Below are 17,955 nucleotides of genomic sequence, written 5' to 3' on the forward strand. Positions count from 1 at the left end.
TCTTAGCTCTAAGCACCAATTCAAGCTTTTCCTTCGCCGCCTTTCGTTCTGCAGCCCGTTGTTCACGCTCCCTCTCCATCCGCTCCTCGTACCATACTCTAAACTCCGCTCCCGTCAGTCCCATTTTATCCGCCAACTCAATTAACTCCCACGTGTTCGTCATCGTGTTAACCGCGTCAAAAAATCTACTGGAAAAACAAACGACTTTGTCCTGTCGCGGACGCCAGTTTGTGATGCAAGGTTCTTGTTGCTGATTTGTTTTTCTCCCGGGCTGAGCCTCAGAGAGTTTTTCTAATAAGGACAAAGCCGTTCGGTTTCCAAGAAACACACAAAAAGTTTAATCGAAAAGTAAAAAGGCAAAGATTCCTCACAAAACAAAACACTTAATAAACAGTTGACTGGACATGACGAAACACATCTGTAAACACCCAACAAGAACGTTCAAAGTCAGTAACTAAACCTAACGTTCGAAAGAGGCTGAGTGATGGGAGTAGCGCAAGAGTATCGGTGCAGTCTCACCCACAAGTTGGTTTTCGGCGGTGATGAGAAACCGGAACGCCGTGACTCCTGCGTCAGTGCGTGGGCTGGACGAGGACGAGGGAACGCTGGCTGCTGGCGACACGTCGAAAAGCCCTACCAAATCGTGATGGTTTCGGCTTGAGGAGCGTGGACACGTCGGAGACGGGAGAACGCAGGCTGGTGGCGACGCGTCCGGGAACTAGGGTCGACCTAGTCAAGCAGCTGGGCGCACAGCTCGGGCCCGGAGCCCGACGGCTGTAGCTCGCCTGCCGGAACCAAAGTCCGCAGGCCCTGGAAAGGAGTTCAGGACCGGATGGCCACGGTCCTTTGGAGCGGGAACCCGACAGCAGGAGGCCCCGGCCGGTGGAAGTCCTGTAGGCTCGGGTCCGGAACCCAACGGCCCATCTTCAGCGCCCGGTCCGGTGACGACCTTCCGCTTGCACTCCTGCCTCGAATTCCCCTTGCTCTGGTCTCCTCAGGCTCCTGCTTCAGCTCTGGCCCACTTGTCTCGTTCTCATTGGAGATACTGCTATTTCGTGGTGTCAAGCCATTGGGCCTTGAAATCTCCGTGTTCGCTGCCCATTGGATGTTTTACCTTTTGTTTACTTCACGTCCTGCCACGCATCCTCGTGCTTGACGCTCTTTAACGTCGTCATTCTTGTTTAAGCAGCACCGCACGTGCACTCTGGTATTTCTCCTTTTGTTTTTTTTTTTTTTCCGTGACGCGCACTTTTCGAAGGCGCGCACTTTGAACGCGCACCACACATCACAGGGAGAGAGTGACGTCAGCGCGCACTGCGAGGGAAAAATGGCGTAAACGCGCAGCAGCGGCATGACCTACTTGGCACTATGCCAACACCTGCAGCGCGCAGCGCGTTCGTACGGAGGGATAGCGTCACAGCGGCTAGTCAAAGAGCTGCTTCGCATCTAAAGGGGGAGGGGAGGAGCTTAAGCTAAGTCACGCAAGGCTGGCCAACAGCAGAGCTCATGGGTACCTATAGCTAGTTCTAACTTGGCTTGCTTTTACCACCTTGTTTCTTTTTCACCCCTTGATGCACTATACAGTGCATCGTAATATGCTTTTCTCTTTTTTTAATCTTTTTAACAGGACAGTGTTTTACGCCGGCGTCCACCTAACTTCAATAACGTACTTGCGTCGTAGTAATGACGCCGAAAATATGCGCACAATTAGATTAAAAAGAGTAAAAGTTTTGTCAACGAGAGTGGAGCCTACAACCTCTCGGTCGGCGATAAGAGATGCTGGGCACGCTATTCACGGTGCCACGACCACACACTCTGGAATATTTAGCAACACGCATTTTATATCTCTCGCACTTTGATCTCACAGTGCTTTCTGTCGGAGGGGTCATGCCATTCTCTATAGCGGTAAAGTGAAGTAATGCATCACCACCGCGGCCTCGGCGATTAGCTCCTGCAATTCGTTCTTGCTAGGCGTCCTTCCCGATGGCCCGTCCAATTCAGAGCATTGCCGACGCGAGAAGTTCAACTTTTGCTGAACTTCTCCCTCTCCCATGCGCAGGGTAGCAAACCGGCTGCCTATAGGCTGGTTAACCTCCCTGCCGTTCTTTTTCCCCTATTTTCCTTCCTTCAACTTTTGTAAAACCTTAAGGTGGACCCTTAGCCTATGCCTTGGTGTCGTTGATAGTGACCATCCATACCAAAAATAGCTTTGTGACGTGCGCCTGCTTCGCCTAGCTGTAACGCCGCGTTCCACGCCTACACCCGCACCAAGCATCAACGTGGGTGCACCCACATTAAACGATGCTGTAGCTGCCAAACACTAGGAGGCACTGTACAGGCTCTCGCATTATGTTACCATGCTATCATGTTCACCAAATCGAACCGCATTTCCCCTGGCTTCGATGTACGCGCAATGTCTAAAAAACGTCACAAGAAACAGAAGTGCTGTAAACCTCAATAACAGCGCCTACAGTAGCGTAGACAGAAATCGTTTTCAGCGTGGTGGAGAGGTTCGACCATATATTATGTCAGTTCGAATGCGCGTTTGAATGTGTGAGTATAAACATACACATGCAAAACAAAACTGCCACATTTTAATGTATGGAAGGGGAGTTGAACTATGCTTTTCTTTTTTTTCGGGTGGGGGGTGATCATGCTTCAGTAAAGCCTATTTCTTGAGATCCCTTATAGTGGGTATGAACCACATGTTCAGTAAACAACACCGTATATCAGGCAGTTCACGGCCGAGTTAGCTGTTCCAGCTTCTGTTCTTTGCTGACATCTTGCTGCAATGTCCTGTAAGCAGACACATTTACAATACCTTCGCTCCCTCAATGCATACGCCCGCCATATGTTTTCAAGCGGCTAGACAGGCAGAGGAGTTTAACGAATGATCATACTAACTAACCCTAACTTCATTTGCTTTTTCGTTAACTAGGGGTGGCCAGTATGATGCTGGTAAAATGACCTGTAGCATTTCAATTATGATGTGCATGCTGAAATCATTTGTATGCGATTCGTGTAGATCCCGGTGACCATATGGATGGCCGGTTCTTAATAATCATGGCTATATGTAAATATAACTGTTGAACGTTTACGCCGCGAAACCACGACGTGATCATAAGGTGAGCTGTATAGTGGTGGTCTCCGGAAATTTAGGTCACATGGGGTTATTTGACGTGCGTGTAAATATTATGATGTGCGCCACCCCGTACAAAAAAAAATAATGTGAAACGGGAGGGCTGTGCATTTTCGTGCACTTTATCCCACTAAAAATCCCGATCAAATAAAGGCTAATAGCTTGACTCTATCAGACTAAATTTGTCCCTAAGGTGTGACATTGATAGCCGTAGCAAGGTTAGTGTTGCGCTGGCGACATCTCAGAGCTACGCTTTGGTGTAAAGCGAGGCACGGCAGTGGCACTCCTTATGTCGCGCAACTTGAAGGAAATTCCGTCGGTGACTCGTAAGAGCTGCTCAGTGTTTTAGCGGCCCACACCAGGTGGCAGAACAAACGCGCAACGCAACTCAATCCATTCTAAGAGACCGGGCGTGCAAACGTGGCCCCACGAGAGAAGTCGAGAAGCCACAGAATCAATCCAGCGCAGACGAACTCCTTTGCTGAAACCCGTGTATACTCTCTGTCGGCACGTGAGAGTTGCGGTGCCACTCGACTATGTGTTTCCAATTCAAGTAGTAGCCCGTGACGACACCTAGTGTTAGTGTGCGACACTGCTGTCGGCATTCGAATAAACGGCGTGCGCCCTCTTGTAGGCTGCACAAAATCGCCTATTGATTGGCGGTGCGTTTATTTTGGCTTCGTCCCTTTTAAAGACCAATACGTCGCCTATAAGCCGAACTGTTGACGACAGTAGCGACGGAAATGTGTTGTAGCTCCACTGTACGTTACGCATTTGCACGGAACTGCAGCTTTCTACTGTCTAGGCATTTATGCCTCAACACCATATTATTCGCGAAAAAAAAAAAACTGTGGTAAATAAAAACAGAATACTTTCGTACACAGGTGATATTCGGTTTTGACAAAACGAAACACGCGTAGAACAAGGAAGCACTCAAGATCAGCGCCAATAAGCCCAGCGAGGTCTCATCCCTGTAAAAAAACGCAACGAACTTCACAAAAGGTCGCCACGCTGAGCTTGACGTTTCAGGTCGCTAACTTCTTTTCCAAAAGTTCTTGTGACAATAAGTGGATTATTTAGGTCTATTTGAATTTCATACTTCTTTTTTAATTTACAATACATGTGAGACCCGCATAACACGCTTTATAATCCTCCATTACGCGTAAGTTTACTATAAGCGGAGTGCACATAATTAAATGAAGTTTAGTGCACCTTTTCTTGAGTGTCTCACGGAAGTCGTTCTATTTATTCATACCTTTAATTCGGACGCTTTCGTTTTCAGCGGTTGGAGACGCGATCAAGACTTACTTCGACAGCTGGCATGGATTCTTCAACATAACAGAAACGGTACGTTTCATGTTTGTATTCTGCAACTCAGCGATGTGACGAAGAGCCCTTGATGACATATTCCAAACGTTTCGCTTTAAGTAAGTGTTACTAGGTGTCGCGCCCCTCGTCCATCCTCGTCGCTTCCCCATATAAACGAGAGCGTGTGCCTGTTGCCATCATTAGTCGTTCCCGCGGGCACAAAGCAACCGCGGGTGTGTCATAGTACGGTGAACCAGAAGAGGAGTGGTTGGCTCGACGGCGTCAAACACGTAACAACGCCAACGACTCCTTGTGCACTAAGGAATACGACAGTACATACGAATGCCGATGGGCTAATGTCGCCACCTGACCCCATAAACATCAAACGTTATGGCTAGCTGCCTCTAAGTTTTTGTTCTCTTCATTGGATAGAGGGAATTCCCGAGGAAACCACTAACATTGTGGTAGGCTCAGTCAGTATCGAAATGCAATTGCTTGTACGCGGTATACACTTTAAAGGGCTTTATAATACGTCCAATGAGATGCGCTGTGGTGGAGAGGCCCGAAGTTCAAATCTTGGCAGGGGGGATGATTTGGGCATTATTATTTATGTTTATCCCGGGTACATACTGCGCTGGGGGCAGCGCCTTCTATATTTTATAGAGGAGGCTGTTGGAAATCGTGCTCGAGCAGCGCATGGAATACGGCGACAAAGAGGTCAAGTGCACGTGCAGTCGAATCTGGACGGTTTGCTCGTGACCGATTTGTTCGCCATGTTGGAATGGCTTAGCGTTCTGTCAATAAACATGGCAGAAGTGTCTTATCCCTTCAGAGGCGCTGGCTGGACTAAAGTCTCGAATGTGTGCGTGTGTTGAGTGGCAGAAGGTGACATCACGTGCCGCTCAAATCGCGCCCAATCAATTTCAGAAGGGTCAAATCCCCCCCCCCTCCTAACTAATTTTTTTCCCCATTTTGTGTGGGGGTATACGAGGACACATACAAAACTAACACACAAACGTACATAAAAGGGGCTCCAACCTCCATACAAAAACTTCTGGCTACGCCCCTGCTCGTCGGTGAAGGAATGCTGTCTACATTTAAGATAGCAAGGTAACAATATCTGAAAGTGTCCTTCAGGCTGTTCAACATTACTGGCTTGTTCGCTTGCAGGCCATGCCAGGCGAATCATTGACAGCTTGTGGATTTTGCAGGCGGGTGACATGCTGCTGTTCCTGTTCCTGTACATGGGAACCCTGGAGACAGACTCGCAGAAGTGCCTGATGAACATGTGCATGGGATACGGCGTCAACGGGCTACTCTTCATGGTCTCCTCTGTGCTCTCAAACCCTACCGCCGGCACGCTGCCGTACATATTCTACGTGAGAATTCCCACAAAATTATCAAAACAGCAGGTTGCTGCTCTTATGTGCCACAGTCAGGCTATGGCGAGCCACACCGTCATTCGGAGGGGCTCCGGGTTAGCACAGATAACACGGCGTTCTTTAGCATGCTCGTATATCCAAGCACACGTGTGTTCTTTGCAATTAGTACCCTGCGAGATGTGGCCGCCGACGGCCTAGGGACGGATGCAGCCGCTGATTTTAAGGGGGGCGGGTGGTCACTTGAAATATATTCGTAGAGGGCGGGAGGAGGTTATGACTCTTTTGTTACTACACTCTAAAAAAATATCGAGTAAAAAGGGTGTCTTTTTGTCCCACAACAATAATCGTCATAAGGCTTGCGTGCGCTTCCTTTCTTGAAAACTCGGCGCTGGCCACTTTCCAATCGAGAATGCAATGTAACCTTGATAATGGGCATGTCGATCGTGACCGGAATGTACCGGGCGCGGGGCGATAGCTCAAGGATGGAACGCAATATAGCTGACGATTATTGTTGTGGGATAAAAAGACACCCTTTTTACTCGTTCTTTTTTTAGAGTGTTGTAGTAGTTACTATCATCACAGGAACACCCTTGCACCATAATTACTGGTAATTTCTCCCGCTCATTTCCCCCAATCGCTAATGGGAGGTGGACGACAGGCACTGAAGGGAGTGGTAAGGGTGCTGACACAGGCTTTAGGGGGAGGGGGAGTGATAACCCCTCCCCCTTTTCTGGATCCGCCACTGCGCGAGCCACGAATCGAACCAGTGCCCTCGAGCTTAGCAGTGCGACACCTTGTACGTGCTTGGCTACTGCGAGTTTCAACAAATTCTTACTGGAAAGGGTAGCTTGGAGCAATGATGCAACCTGTCGCGTCTTGCAAAGCAGGAGCTAATTTGTTTGGAATAATCAACCTTCGTTAGGCGATACGTGTTTAGAATATAGGTGACATAAAAGAGACAAGTATGAATAAGTACAGAGACTTTACAGACACTAAACCTCCGATGCAAAGCAGTTAACAACAAAGCTGAACAAAACGCCACGCACGATGCGAAACACTTCAAGCTACACAATAACTTTTTTTTTTGTGAGAGTTGGTGCCTACTGAAGGATATTGCAGCCTAACGGTCGGAAAGAACGACTGGGAGTCGGACAGGTCTTCCTCTACTTTATCTGTATGCCTCCTAGTTTTTTTTTTCTTTTCGAGTTTCACGCCACATGATTACGCAGTTCAGGCTACATGTATTATCATTCGCTTGCAGCCCATTTCCAAAAGAATGTCAATAGCAATCATCACTATAAAACTAGTTCTGGTCAAATATGTTCACAAACTGCCACTGATGTCTTTGTTAAAGCCAATTACATTCTATGCTATCAGAGTTCCTGAAGTCCGACAGCGTTAAGGACGGTCTATCTTGTACGTTTGCTCCAATCCGGCACATGCATGTCGCGAAAGAAAGAGGCGAAAACGTTACAGATCAGGACAGGCATTTTATTGCAGTCTCGCATCTGAGTCGGCGTCCTTTTCGCAGTACCACCTGTTCGAGTGGACGGCCATGCTGGCGCTCATCATATGCGGCGTGAAGATCATAGCCGACAAACAGGGTGGTGGTGGAGCGACCATGCAGGCGGTGGGTGAGATGAGCCAGTTGAGTACCTGGCATTTTAATCTGCCGTGAATTCAGTTACTGTTGGTACCGGTGTTATCTCGATTCGCTCTATTTCGAGAGCGCAAGCGCGCTCCATACCCTAATGCGCGCAGCAACGAAACTGCCGGTCTCTGCCACATGAGGGAGTTTCACGTGACCTGAACAGGAACGTCACATATGACGTCATTAGCACAGGCCACCCTGGCTCTCATAATATATATAGTGACGCTGGAAAACTATATGGTGACAACCGCGAAGTAGCGCGGTGCAGATCACTGGCACCCTAATGATCCACGTCACCCCTTGGCATTGTCAAAAAAGCGATATTTAGGCCACAAATCATTCGCTTTCGTTCAAATTTTGGAGGTGGTGTGACGATATGAGTGAAGTTAATGTTTTGGTAATAGAGGGAGTTAAATGGGATATAACAGGGCTCAGTGAGGTTAGGAGGACAGATGAGGCCTATACGGTGCTACAGAATGGGCACGTCCTTTGCTACAGGGGCTTGGCAGACAGAAGAGAACTGGCAGTGGGGTTCCTAATTCACAGAAACATAGCTGGCAACATAGAGGAATACTATACCATTAATGAAAGGGTGGTAGGTATCGTAATTAAACTGAATAAAAGATACAAGATGAAGGTAGTACAGGCTTACGCGCCTACATCCAGCCATGATGACGCTTCAGTTGAAAGCTTCTATGAAGACGTGGAATCGGCAATGAGTAAGGTAAAAACACAGTATACTATAGTGATGGGCGACTTTAATGCAAAGGTAGGGAAGAAGCAGGCTGGAGACCAGGCAGTAGGAGATTATGGCGTCGGTAGCAGAAACGCCAGAGGAGAGCTACTAGTAGAATTCGCAGAACGCAATAATTTACGGATTTTGAATACCTTCTACCGGAAACGAGAAAACCGCAAGTGGACATGGAGGAGCCCTAATGGCGAAAATAAGAACGAAATAGACTTTATAATGAGTGCACACCCTGGAATCGTGCAAGATGTGGAAGTGATTGGCAAGGTACGATGCAGTGACCATAGAATGGTGCGGTCTCGAATTCGCCTGGACTTGAAGAAGGAACGGCAGAAACTGATACGCAAGAAGCCAATAAATCAGCTAGCACTGAGAGGGAAAGTACAGGAATTCAGAGTGTCGCTGCAGAACAGGTACTCGGCTCTTAGTGAGGAAACAAACCTTAGCGTAGATACAATGAATGATAATCTGACGAGTATCATTACGGAGTGTGCAGTGGAAGTTGGAGGCAGGGTAGTTAGACAGGACACTGGCAAGCTTTCCCAGGAAACGAAGAACCTAATTAAGAAGCGTCAAATCATGAAAGTGTCAGGTACAACAGACAAAATAGAACTGGCAGAGCTTTCGAAGTTGATTAATAGACGTAAAGTATGCGATGTAAGAAGGTATAACATGGAGAGAATTGAACACGCTCTGAAAAACGGAGGAAGTGTCAAAGCATTGAAGAGGAAACTTGGGATAGGCAAAAGTCGGATGTATGCACTAAGGGACAAAGAAGGCAAAATAACTACCAATATGGATAGGATAGTTAAAATAGCGGAGGAGTTTTACAGAGATCTGTACAGTAGCCGAGACAACCACGACCTTAATACTATAAGAACTAGCGGTAACCCAGATTACACCCCACCAGTAATGATAGAAGAAGTCAGAAAAGCTTTGGAGAGCATGCAAAGGGGCAAGGCTGCTGGTGAGGATCAGGTAACATCAGATCTGCTGAAAGATGGAGGACAGATTGTGTTAGAAAAACTAGCCACCCTGTTTACGAGGTGTCTCCTGACGGGAAGGGTACCAGAGTCTTGGAAGAACGCTAACATCATCTTAATACATAAGAAAGGAGATGACAAGGACTTGAAGAATTACAGGCCGATCAGCTTGCTCTCTGTAGTATATAAGCTATTTACAAAGGTAATTGCTAACAGAGTAAAGAAAACATTAGAATTCAATCAACCAAAGGAACAAGCAGGATTTCGAACAGGCTACTCAACAATTGACCACATTCATACTGTCACACACTTCGGGTGAGGCCCCGCCGATCCAACATCGACGTGCGGCAGACTCGCAGGCTTCCACTTTACGCTTCGGCCTGCGACGCCTGAAAGGCCTCGAAGTGGCACATTTTGAATTTATTTGCGGGTTGGTCGACCCGTGCGGGGTTGCACGTGTGGTGATGTGTGGGCCTGACCGACGCACTCATAGAGCAGACACGGAGTTCGATTACACATAAACAAGCATTTAATTGGAACACTGGCAAAGGCAGGAGTTAAGAAAAATAACAGAGAGGAGTAACACTGATACGCAAAGGAAAGAACAGCTATATAACAAAATATGCTAAAAGAACACTACAAAAGATACAGACTAAAGACAAATATGCGGAACATTAATAAAATAACAACAAGATGGAAATCAAAGGAGAGAGACACTAGAAATTAATTACAGAATGATCATGGTGGCGCTTTAGAATTTAAACGTGCGACGCAGCGCACACTACAAATATTTAAAAAAAAGGCTGGTTAAAACAAGTTTACGGTTTAACAAAAAAGTCACAATAAAAAGTTCCATACGGACCAAACCAGCCCTTGGTGCACGTAGGGGAGTTGACGGGTGCCGCTGAAGGTCTCGCCGGCTTGGTAGACGACGAGGGTGCCCGGAATTGCAGCCGTCTCAATACGTTGCGCGGGTCACTCCGCGCTCGCCGCCTACGCGAGACTCGCGACACCGACGACCGCACTTGTTGCTGTCTGTACGTCAACTGCCTATTCCGATTCAGTCCAAACCTCTTCAGGGGCGTACACGTGTTCCCGTCTCATCTGGGAGTAATTCTCCCTGTTGAGACCGCCGGTTCCCCTTCCGGTCAGGGGCAGGGAAGACGAGCCGGCGCCACGCTGGGTCGTTATAGTCGCCGGATGTCGTCTCCCAACACAAAAACGCCCTTCCTTGGAAGATGGGGCCCGCGGATGCTCCGAAAATTGGAGTCGTTTGTGACATAGCCCCCTTCTTAAGAATATTACTTCGTAATGTTCAAGAAAATCACAAACGCTCAATGTTCGAGAGCCTGCCGTGTTCCGGTTGTCCACCAATGCGTTTTCTTTTTCGCGCGCACCATTTCGCTGATGTGGACGACACCGCAGAGAACACCCGACACACCACACTTTCACGGTCACTATACGATGAAAGTCGGAACTCGCGCACAACGTCATGCCCACACATGAAAAGACAATGACAAAAATACTGCACATTTCCAAGCTAAGGCACGTAAGCATCCTTTGATGCCACATATTAAAAACAATACACGCTTTAAGCGGTATTAAAAAGTCACTTATTGACACGCAGCTTTCGAAAAAGATGAATAAGAAAGAAATCGCCATGATCATTTGTGCACAGTTCTTGGACATGCTCCACACTAAAGCGCTTCCTTTCAAAATAATAATAGAAAGAAAAGTCTTGAATAACATAGCGCCATGTTTGTGCACTCATGCGTACCGTGATTTACTTCAATTGTACGACTAAGCAGTACCTTAAATTAAAAGTCCAACTAAATAAAATAACAACGTCCCTAAAACAAAGCTTTCCAAGCTGAACGGGTAATAGGTTGAAACGACAGAACATCGTCCACAAACACACAGACGACACAAGAAAATCAAATAAAAAAAAAGCCAAGCGATTGCTCCAAACGTTTATCAAATGTTTCAAAATGAAAAGACAGAAAGGAACATTGTTTTAAAAAATGTCCTTTTTCTTTAAGGCCACGTTTTCACTTTGATGTGCGTAACCTTTAACCGCGCTCGAGGTGGTCGCGCTCTTGGGGGAGCCATTCGAAGCAACCGGGGCAGACAAAAGCGTGTACGGCCGCTACACGGGCACCTGTTTCCCTTTAGTCTACACCTCGGAGGCATGCCTTCATCGACACCGCGTTCTACGGAAACGGGTCTCCGAACCATGTGGTGTCGCTCGGCCGAAAGGCGCTGCCTCGCAAGGCGCCCCGCGCTTCGAGCAGGACAATGGAGCGAAGGGGGTCGGCTCTTCCGAGCTCCACGAACAAATGCCTGCCTCCCCCCTCTACCTGTCGGGTGGTTTCGAGCATGGCAACCCACTCTACTGGCGAATGCCACCAAACGCAATCGAAGCTTTCGTTGCGTTGATTGCCGTTTGGCAATTCTCGATTTCATGGGTGGATTTACACCCTTCGCTTCTCTCTTGTTCTTGCTTTTGCGGCGTCTTTTCCTTTTTGCACGTTGCTCAGTGCTCACTTTCGAGAAGTCCGCTTGCAACATTTGCAGAGCAGAACTTGTCTCGCTTGTCTCTTCGGCTATAATGCCTATACAGTCGGGATTTTCCGTTAACTTGTGGACACCCTGACTTGCGGGAAGCTTGACTGACGGCTGAGCAATGCAAGCATCTTCCTCGGGGCTGCGCCGCTCGCACCTGGAAGAACTACTTGCCCCAACATTGCCCAGCTCGCAGTGCGCGTCAGCACCCGACTGTGCCCCGCTCTCTGTACAGGGCTCCTCACCTACTGGGCCGGAGGTACTGCGAACTTTACATTTAGCTGCTATGGCGACGCACAAACAGGGCGGCTGTGCCAAGTCCATTACAGATGACATTTCTGTATTAACAAGACTCTCCAGGCACAGCGCCTCGTCGCCATCACTGTGGCCTTCAGTGGCCTTTGTGGCCACAACGGGACTTTCAGCAGCTAACTTTTTAGGTTCACTCGCGAACCTGATGTCCGCCTGAACAGTACAAAATTTTTGCCCGGCTCTCGGCGGTTTGGCACCTACGGGCTCTTTGCTCCTTTTGTGCCGTGCATCCCAGGTCTCAAACATGCGCCGTCTATCTTCCATTTTCTGGCGCAGTAGCTGAACATGATCCTGGTAAGACTGCTTGTTTAGGCCACGGTAGGTCACGCTACTGGGCGTTCCAGCGGCTAAGCTGGGACCCGATTGTGTGGCACACAGTCCCAAGCGCTCTTTTTCTCTCTGAATTCTAAGTCTTGAATTTTCTCGCTCCTGTTCCATCGAATATTCCAGATGTTGCCTGTACCTAATGCGTTCGGCATTGCGCTCCTCTTTAAGCCTATTTCGTTCTTTTTCAACGAAATTATATAACTCCTTGCCTACCAAGCCAAAGGCTTTGCCCTGTTCAATAAGCCTGTCAAACTGCGTGCCGTCCATTGTTACAAACAGTTGATCACCAACATAACAATAAAAGGACGTCTACATACTGGACGCTCAGAGTTACGTCAGTCTCCCAGACATCACCACGCGGTCGGCCAGTCCTGTCGCGGACGCCAGATAATGTCACACACTTCGGGTGAGGCCCCGCCGATCCAACATCGACGTGCGGCAGACTCGCAGGCTTCCACTTTACGCTTCGGCCTGCGACGCCTGAAAGGCCTCGAAGTGGCACATTTTGAATTTATTTGCGGGTTGGTCGACCCGTGCGGGGTTGCACGTGTGGTGATGTGTGGGCCTGACCGACGCACTCATAGAGCAGACACGGAGTTCGATTACACATAAACAAGCATTTAATTGGAACACTGGCAAAGGCAGGAGTTAAGAAAAATAACAGAGAGGAGTAACACTGATACGCAAAGGAAAGAACAGCTATATAACAAAATATGCTAAAAGAACACTACAAAAGATACAGACTAAAGACAAATATGCGGAACATTAATAAAATAACAACAAGATGGAAATCAAAGGAGAGAGACACTAGAAATTAATTACAGAATGATCATGGTGGCGCTTTAGAATTTAAACGTGCGACGCAGCGCACACTACAAATATTTAAAAAAAAGGCTGGTTAAAACAAGTTTACGGTTTAACAAAAAAGTCACAATAAAAAGTTCCATACGGACCAAACCAGCCCTTGGTGCACGTAGGGGAGTTGACGGGTGCCGCTGAAGGTCTCGCCGGCTTGGTAGACGACGAGGGTGCCCGGAATTGCAGCCGTCTCAATACGTTGCGCGGGTCACTCCGCGCTCGCCGCCTACGCGAGACTCGCGACACCGACGACCGCACTTGTTGCTGTCTGTACGTCAACTGCCTATTCCGATTCAGTCCAAACCTCTTCAGGGGCGTACACGTGTTCCCGTCTCATCTGGGAGTAATTCTCCCTGTTGAGACCGCCGGTTCCCCTTCCGGTCAGGGGCAGGGAAGACGAGCCGGCGCCACGCTGGGTCGTTATAGTCGCCGGATGTCGTCTCCCAACACAAAAACGCCCTTCCTTGGAAGATGGGGCCCGCGGATGCTCCGAAAATTGGAGTCGTTTGTGACACATACTATCAATCAGGTAATAGAGAAATGCTCAGAGTACAACCAACCCCTATACATAGCCTTCATAGATTACGAGAAGGCGTTTGATTCAGTAGAAATATCAGCCGTCATGCAAACACTGCGGAATCAGGGCGTAGATGAAGTATATATAAACATTCTGGAAGAAATCTACAGGGGATCAACTGCTACCATAGTGCTTCATAAAGAAAGCAACAGAATACCAATCAAGAAGGGTGTAAGGCAGGGGGACACAATTTCCCCAATGCTATATACCGCGTGCTTACAGGAGGTTTTCAGAAGCCTAGAATGGGAACAGTTAGGGATAAGAGTCAATGGAGAATACCTTAGTAACCTGCGCTTCGCCGATGACATTGCATTGCTGAGTAACTCGGGGGACGAATTGCAACTCATGATTACGGAGTTAGACAAGGAGAGCAGAAAGGTGGGTCTTAAAATTAATCTGCAGAAAACGAAAGTAATGTACAACAACCTCGGCAAGGAGCAGCGCTTCGAGATAGGTAATAGTGCACTTGAAGTTGTGAAAGACTATGTCTACTTAGGGCAGGTAATAACCGCAGAGCCGAACCACGAGATTGAAGTAACTAGAAGAATAAGAATGGGGTGGAGCACATTCGGCAAGCACTCTCAAATTATGACAGGTAGATTGCCACTATCCCTCAAGAGGAAGGTATATAACAGCTGTATCTTGCCGGTACTTAGCTACGGAGCAGAAACCTGGAGACTTACAAAGAGGGTTCAGCTTAAATTGAGGACGACGCAGCGAGCAATGGAAAGAAAAATGGTAGGTGTAACCTTAAGAGACAAGAAGAGAGCAGATTGGATTAGGGAACAAACGGGGGTTAAGGATATCATAGCTGAAATCAAGAAGAAGAAATGGACATGGGCAGGGCATGTAGCGCGTAGACAGGATAACCGCTGGTCATTAAGGGTAACTGACTGGGATCCCAGAGAAGGGAAGCGGGTTAGGGGGAGACAGAAGGTTAGGTGGGCAGATGAGATTAAGAAGTTTGCGGGTATAAATTGGCAGCCGCAAGCACAGGACCGGGTTAACTGGCGGAACATGGGAGAGGCCTTTGTCCTGCAGTGGACGTAGTCAGGCTGATGATGATGATGATGATGATGATGATGATGATGATGAATGTTTTGGTCAGATGACGGCGGCCTGGAGTTACTCTCGATAGAGTACGGACACACGCAGGTTTGATGGCAGGCATGGCCCACTCCCTAAATGCGACCACGCTTTTTAGCGGTTTGCGATGACTGAACGCTGCCGATTTCAGAAGTCCAGCAATCTGGAACATCCACTACTGTGGCAAAGTCGACCGAGGAGAATTGGTCGTCGCAAAATTATGGGGAGCCTCCTTTAAATATAGATTAGTCAGTGATGCCTCATGTTTCGCTTATTGCGCTGGAGGCTCTTAATCCTGACAATGCGTTTGTGACGTGCATCGCGATTAGCTTTAATCCTTCAGCTAGATTCTTTTTTTACACACTTTTGTGCAGTTATCGAAAGTGGACGTGACAATTTTTAAAATGTTATTTGTAGCGCAATGGTCACTAACGTGATAATCACATTTTGGTGACAGGTACGTTAAGACGACCTTTCTAGGTGTACGCAGTCTTGTGGGATTACGCCTGCTGAATTGCTTCCCTAAGCAGTTCTTTTTTTTTTAACCTGATACGGCAGCAAAGCAGTGCTTTCAAAAAGAAGAAGTGAAGAAATAAGCGCGGCGTTGTAACTGTCTCTAACATCGGAGGTCACCTCCACAACACGGCACGGGGGATGAGGTAATGGGATTGTAAGATGGAGAGGTGAAGGATAAAGGAGAGAAAGATAACTGGGATGGGGAGACATGCTACCATAGGCGTGCGTATAGCTATAGGGGGGAGCCCTACACCCCTAGTCACATGGGGGGGGGGGGCACAAAAAATTGTGCCCCGTACATTGACTTAGTAGAGGGGGGTGCCACGAGAAACTTTCACTCCCTCCCCCCTTCATGAAGGGGAACCCTACGAGGGCTATAGACATGCCACACCGCTGGAAAAGCGCTATACGTTCCATATTCTTCATGTCACTTACGAGGTTGCCTGCTTGAAATCAAATCTCTCTCTCTCTCTCTCTTTTTCGAAGAACAGCTTCTATAACGCGAATCTGCTGTTGAACAAAAAAAGCATGCGTTTCACTCTCGTGTCATTTTTGTGCTGCATGGCCATTCGTGTCACACCTGAAACGTTTTCGTCATCTCTTCACTGCTCGCAGATAGTGGCCGTCCTGTGCGGATCCATCCACGCGGCTCACAGCGGCTACATTGTGTACCGGCAGTACATCAAGGAGTCGTAGTACTGGCCAATAAACCAGGTCTTTGCACGCTCTCGGAGAAAGAGGGCCGCCGCAAAAACGAAATTTCTCATCCTCCATTGACGAATGTTTATACTCGCGATAACGAACACAGCCTGGTGGCGAAACTCTTGTGGGCCTATATACTGTTCCACAAAAGTCTACTTGGGGAAACCTCTTTTCTCCCCTTTATCCCTTCTCCAGTGCAGGGTAGCAAACCGGATGTGCGTCTGGTTAACCTCCCTGCCTTTCCTTGAATCTTTATCTCTCTCTCTCTCTTTCTACTTGGGGAAAAAGCTATTGTAACGCGACAGCGTTGAACAGCTCACTTCGCAGGAACTCCGGTATCGGTGTCATTGCTCAGGGTAGTCCTTGTGGGCTGTCCCGTGTGAGAGAAATTTATAAGGATGCAAATAAATAACAAAAAAATGTTCGATTGAGTGAAAATAACCCTGCCTACTGCGTCGCAAGCGAATGTTCCGACAACAGGGCCACGTCATTGCTTGAAACCGGTTCGGGGGGAAGTATTTTTGATTCGGCATCTCCTCAACGCATGGAATACTGCGGAGCAGAATCACGCCAGGCGGCAATGCATGTAAAGTGCGCAACGAGCAGCTGTTTTAAATGCACCATTCATTTACAAAGCGCGCAGATATAATCATCATCAGCTACAAAAGTTTCAACAAAAAGAGCAGCTGCGTAGCTTGGCGTGTCGATGTACGGACGCGTGGTGGGGCCTCCACGGGGGTACTATTATGGACACTGTCAAATTCTGCCGTATTGTAATAGCGACATTTTATGCCAATCACAGAGGGCGTAGCAGCTCACTTGGCCAATTAGCATCAATGGCGGAATCTGACAACATGGCCGAATTCGACAATGTTCTGAATAGCACCCCTGATTCGCAGAAGGTGCCCCGCCACGGTGGTCTAGTGTCTAAGGTACTCGGCTGCTGACCCGCAGGTCGCGGGATCAAATCCCGGCTGTGGCGGCTGCATTTCCGATGGAGGCGGAAATGTTGTAGGCCCGTGTACTCAGATTTGGGTTCACGTTAAAGAACCCCAGGTGGTCAAAATTTCCGGAGCCCTCCACTATGGCGTCTCTCATAATCATATGGTGGTTTTGGGACGTTAAACCCCACAAATCAATCAATGATTCGCAGAAGGAAGAATCTTGGTGTGTTGGCACGGCCGCTAGATGAAAAAGCGCATGTTTCTCTTTTTCATCCAGTAGCCAAGCTAGCGGGCACTGTGCAACTGTACTTGAAGCAGGTATACTCTAGGATAGTTTGAAATGGCTGATTTTCGACGGAGGCGAAAGTGTTTCAGGCCCGTGTTCGCAGATTTAGGTGCGCGTTAAATGACCCCAAGTGGTCGAAATTTCCGCAGCCCTCCACTACGGCGTCTCTCATAATAACAGCGTACTTTTGGGACGCGTATTAACAAAACTGAGGGATGCGGCAAAACGACCAGTAAGATATATTTTAGCGCAAATAGTGTGCGCTAACAAACTGCACTAAAATGGTGTATTGTTTCGGTACTCATAAACCTGTGTCATCGGTGACGCAGAGCGGTTCGGGCAATGCTGTTGTCGAAAAACGAATTGTGTAGATGGCCATAGCAAGCAGAGGTGGGTTTCCACAACGTTCACACGGTGGATAATGCAAGCACGCCATTTTCTTTTGCAATTTCTTGCTTGCGGAGTTTTCCTGCCAAATCGCATTATTTTGTGAACATGTCTTGGTACAATGTTTTTTGAGAAGTCTGTATACTACAGGCGCAGCGAGACAGGGAGTATTTTGTAGCACGCTACA

At 48.0% G+C, this 17,955-nt stretch overlaps 1 protein-coding gene across 1 annotated transcript; it reads left to right on the plus strand.

The window, feature by feature from the left end:
* The first annotated feature begins 2,728 nt into the window (after window positions 1-2,728).
* Window positions 2,729-16,210, plus strand: LOC142813874 (uncharacterized). The gene is made up of 5 exons (XM_075891831.1): window positions 2,729-2,798; window positions 4,422-4,486; window positions 5,659-5,826; window positions 7,361-7,459; window positions 16,065-16,210. The coding sequence occupies exons 1-5, from the start codon at window positions 2,792-2,794 to the stop codon at window positions 16,143-16,145; spliced, it is 420 nt and encodes a 139-aa protein (XP_075747946.1). The 5' UTR covers window positions 2,729-2,791; the 3' UTR covers window positions 16,146-16,210.
* Window positions 16,211-17,955: the final 1,745 nt, after the last annotated feature.

The sequence above is a fragment of the Rhipicephalus microplus genome, chromosome 4 (genome assembly GCF_043290135.1).
Source record: "Rhipicephalus microplus isolate Deutch F79 chromosome 4, USDA_Rmic, whole genome shotgun sequence".
Classification (NCBI taxonomy): Eukaryota; Metazoa; Arthropoda; class Arachnida; order Ixodida; family Ixodidae; genus Rhipicephalus; species Rhipicephalus microplus.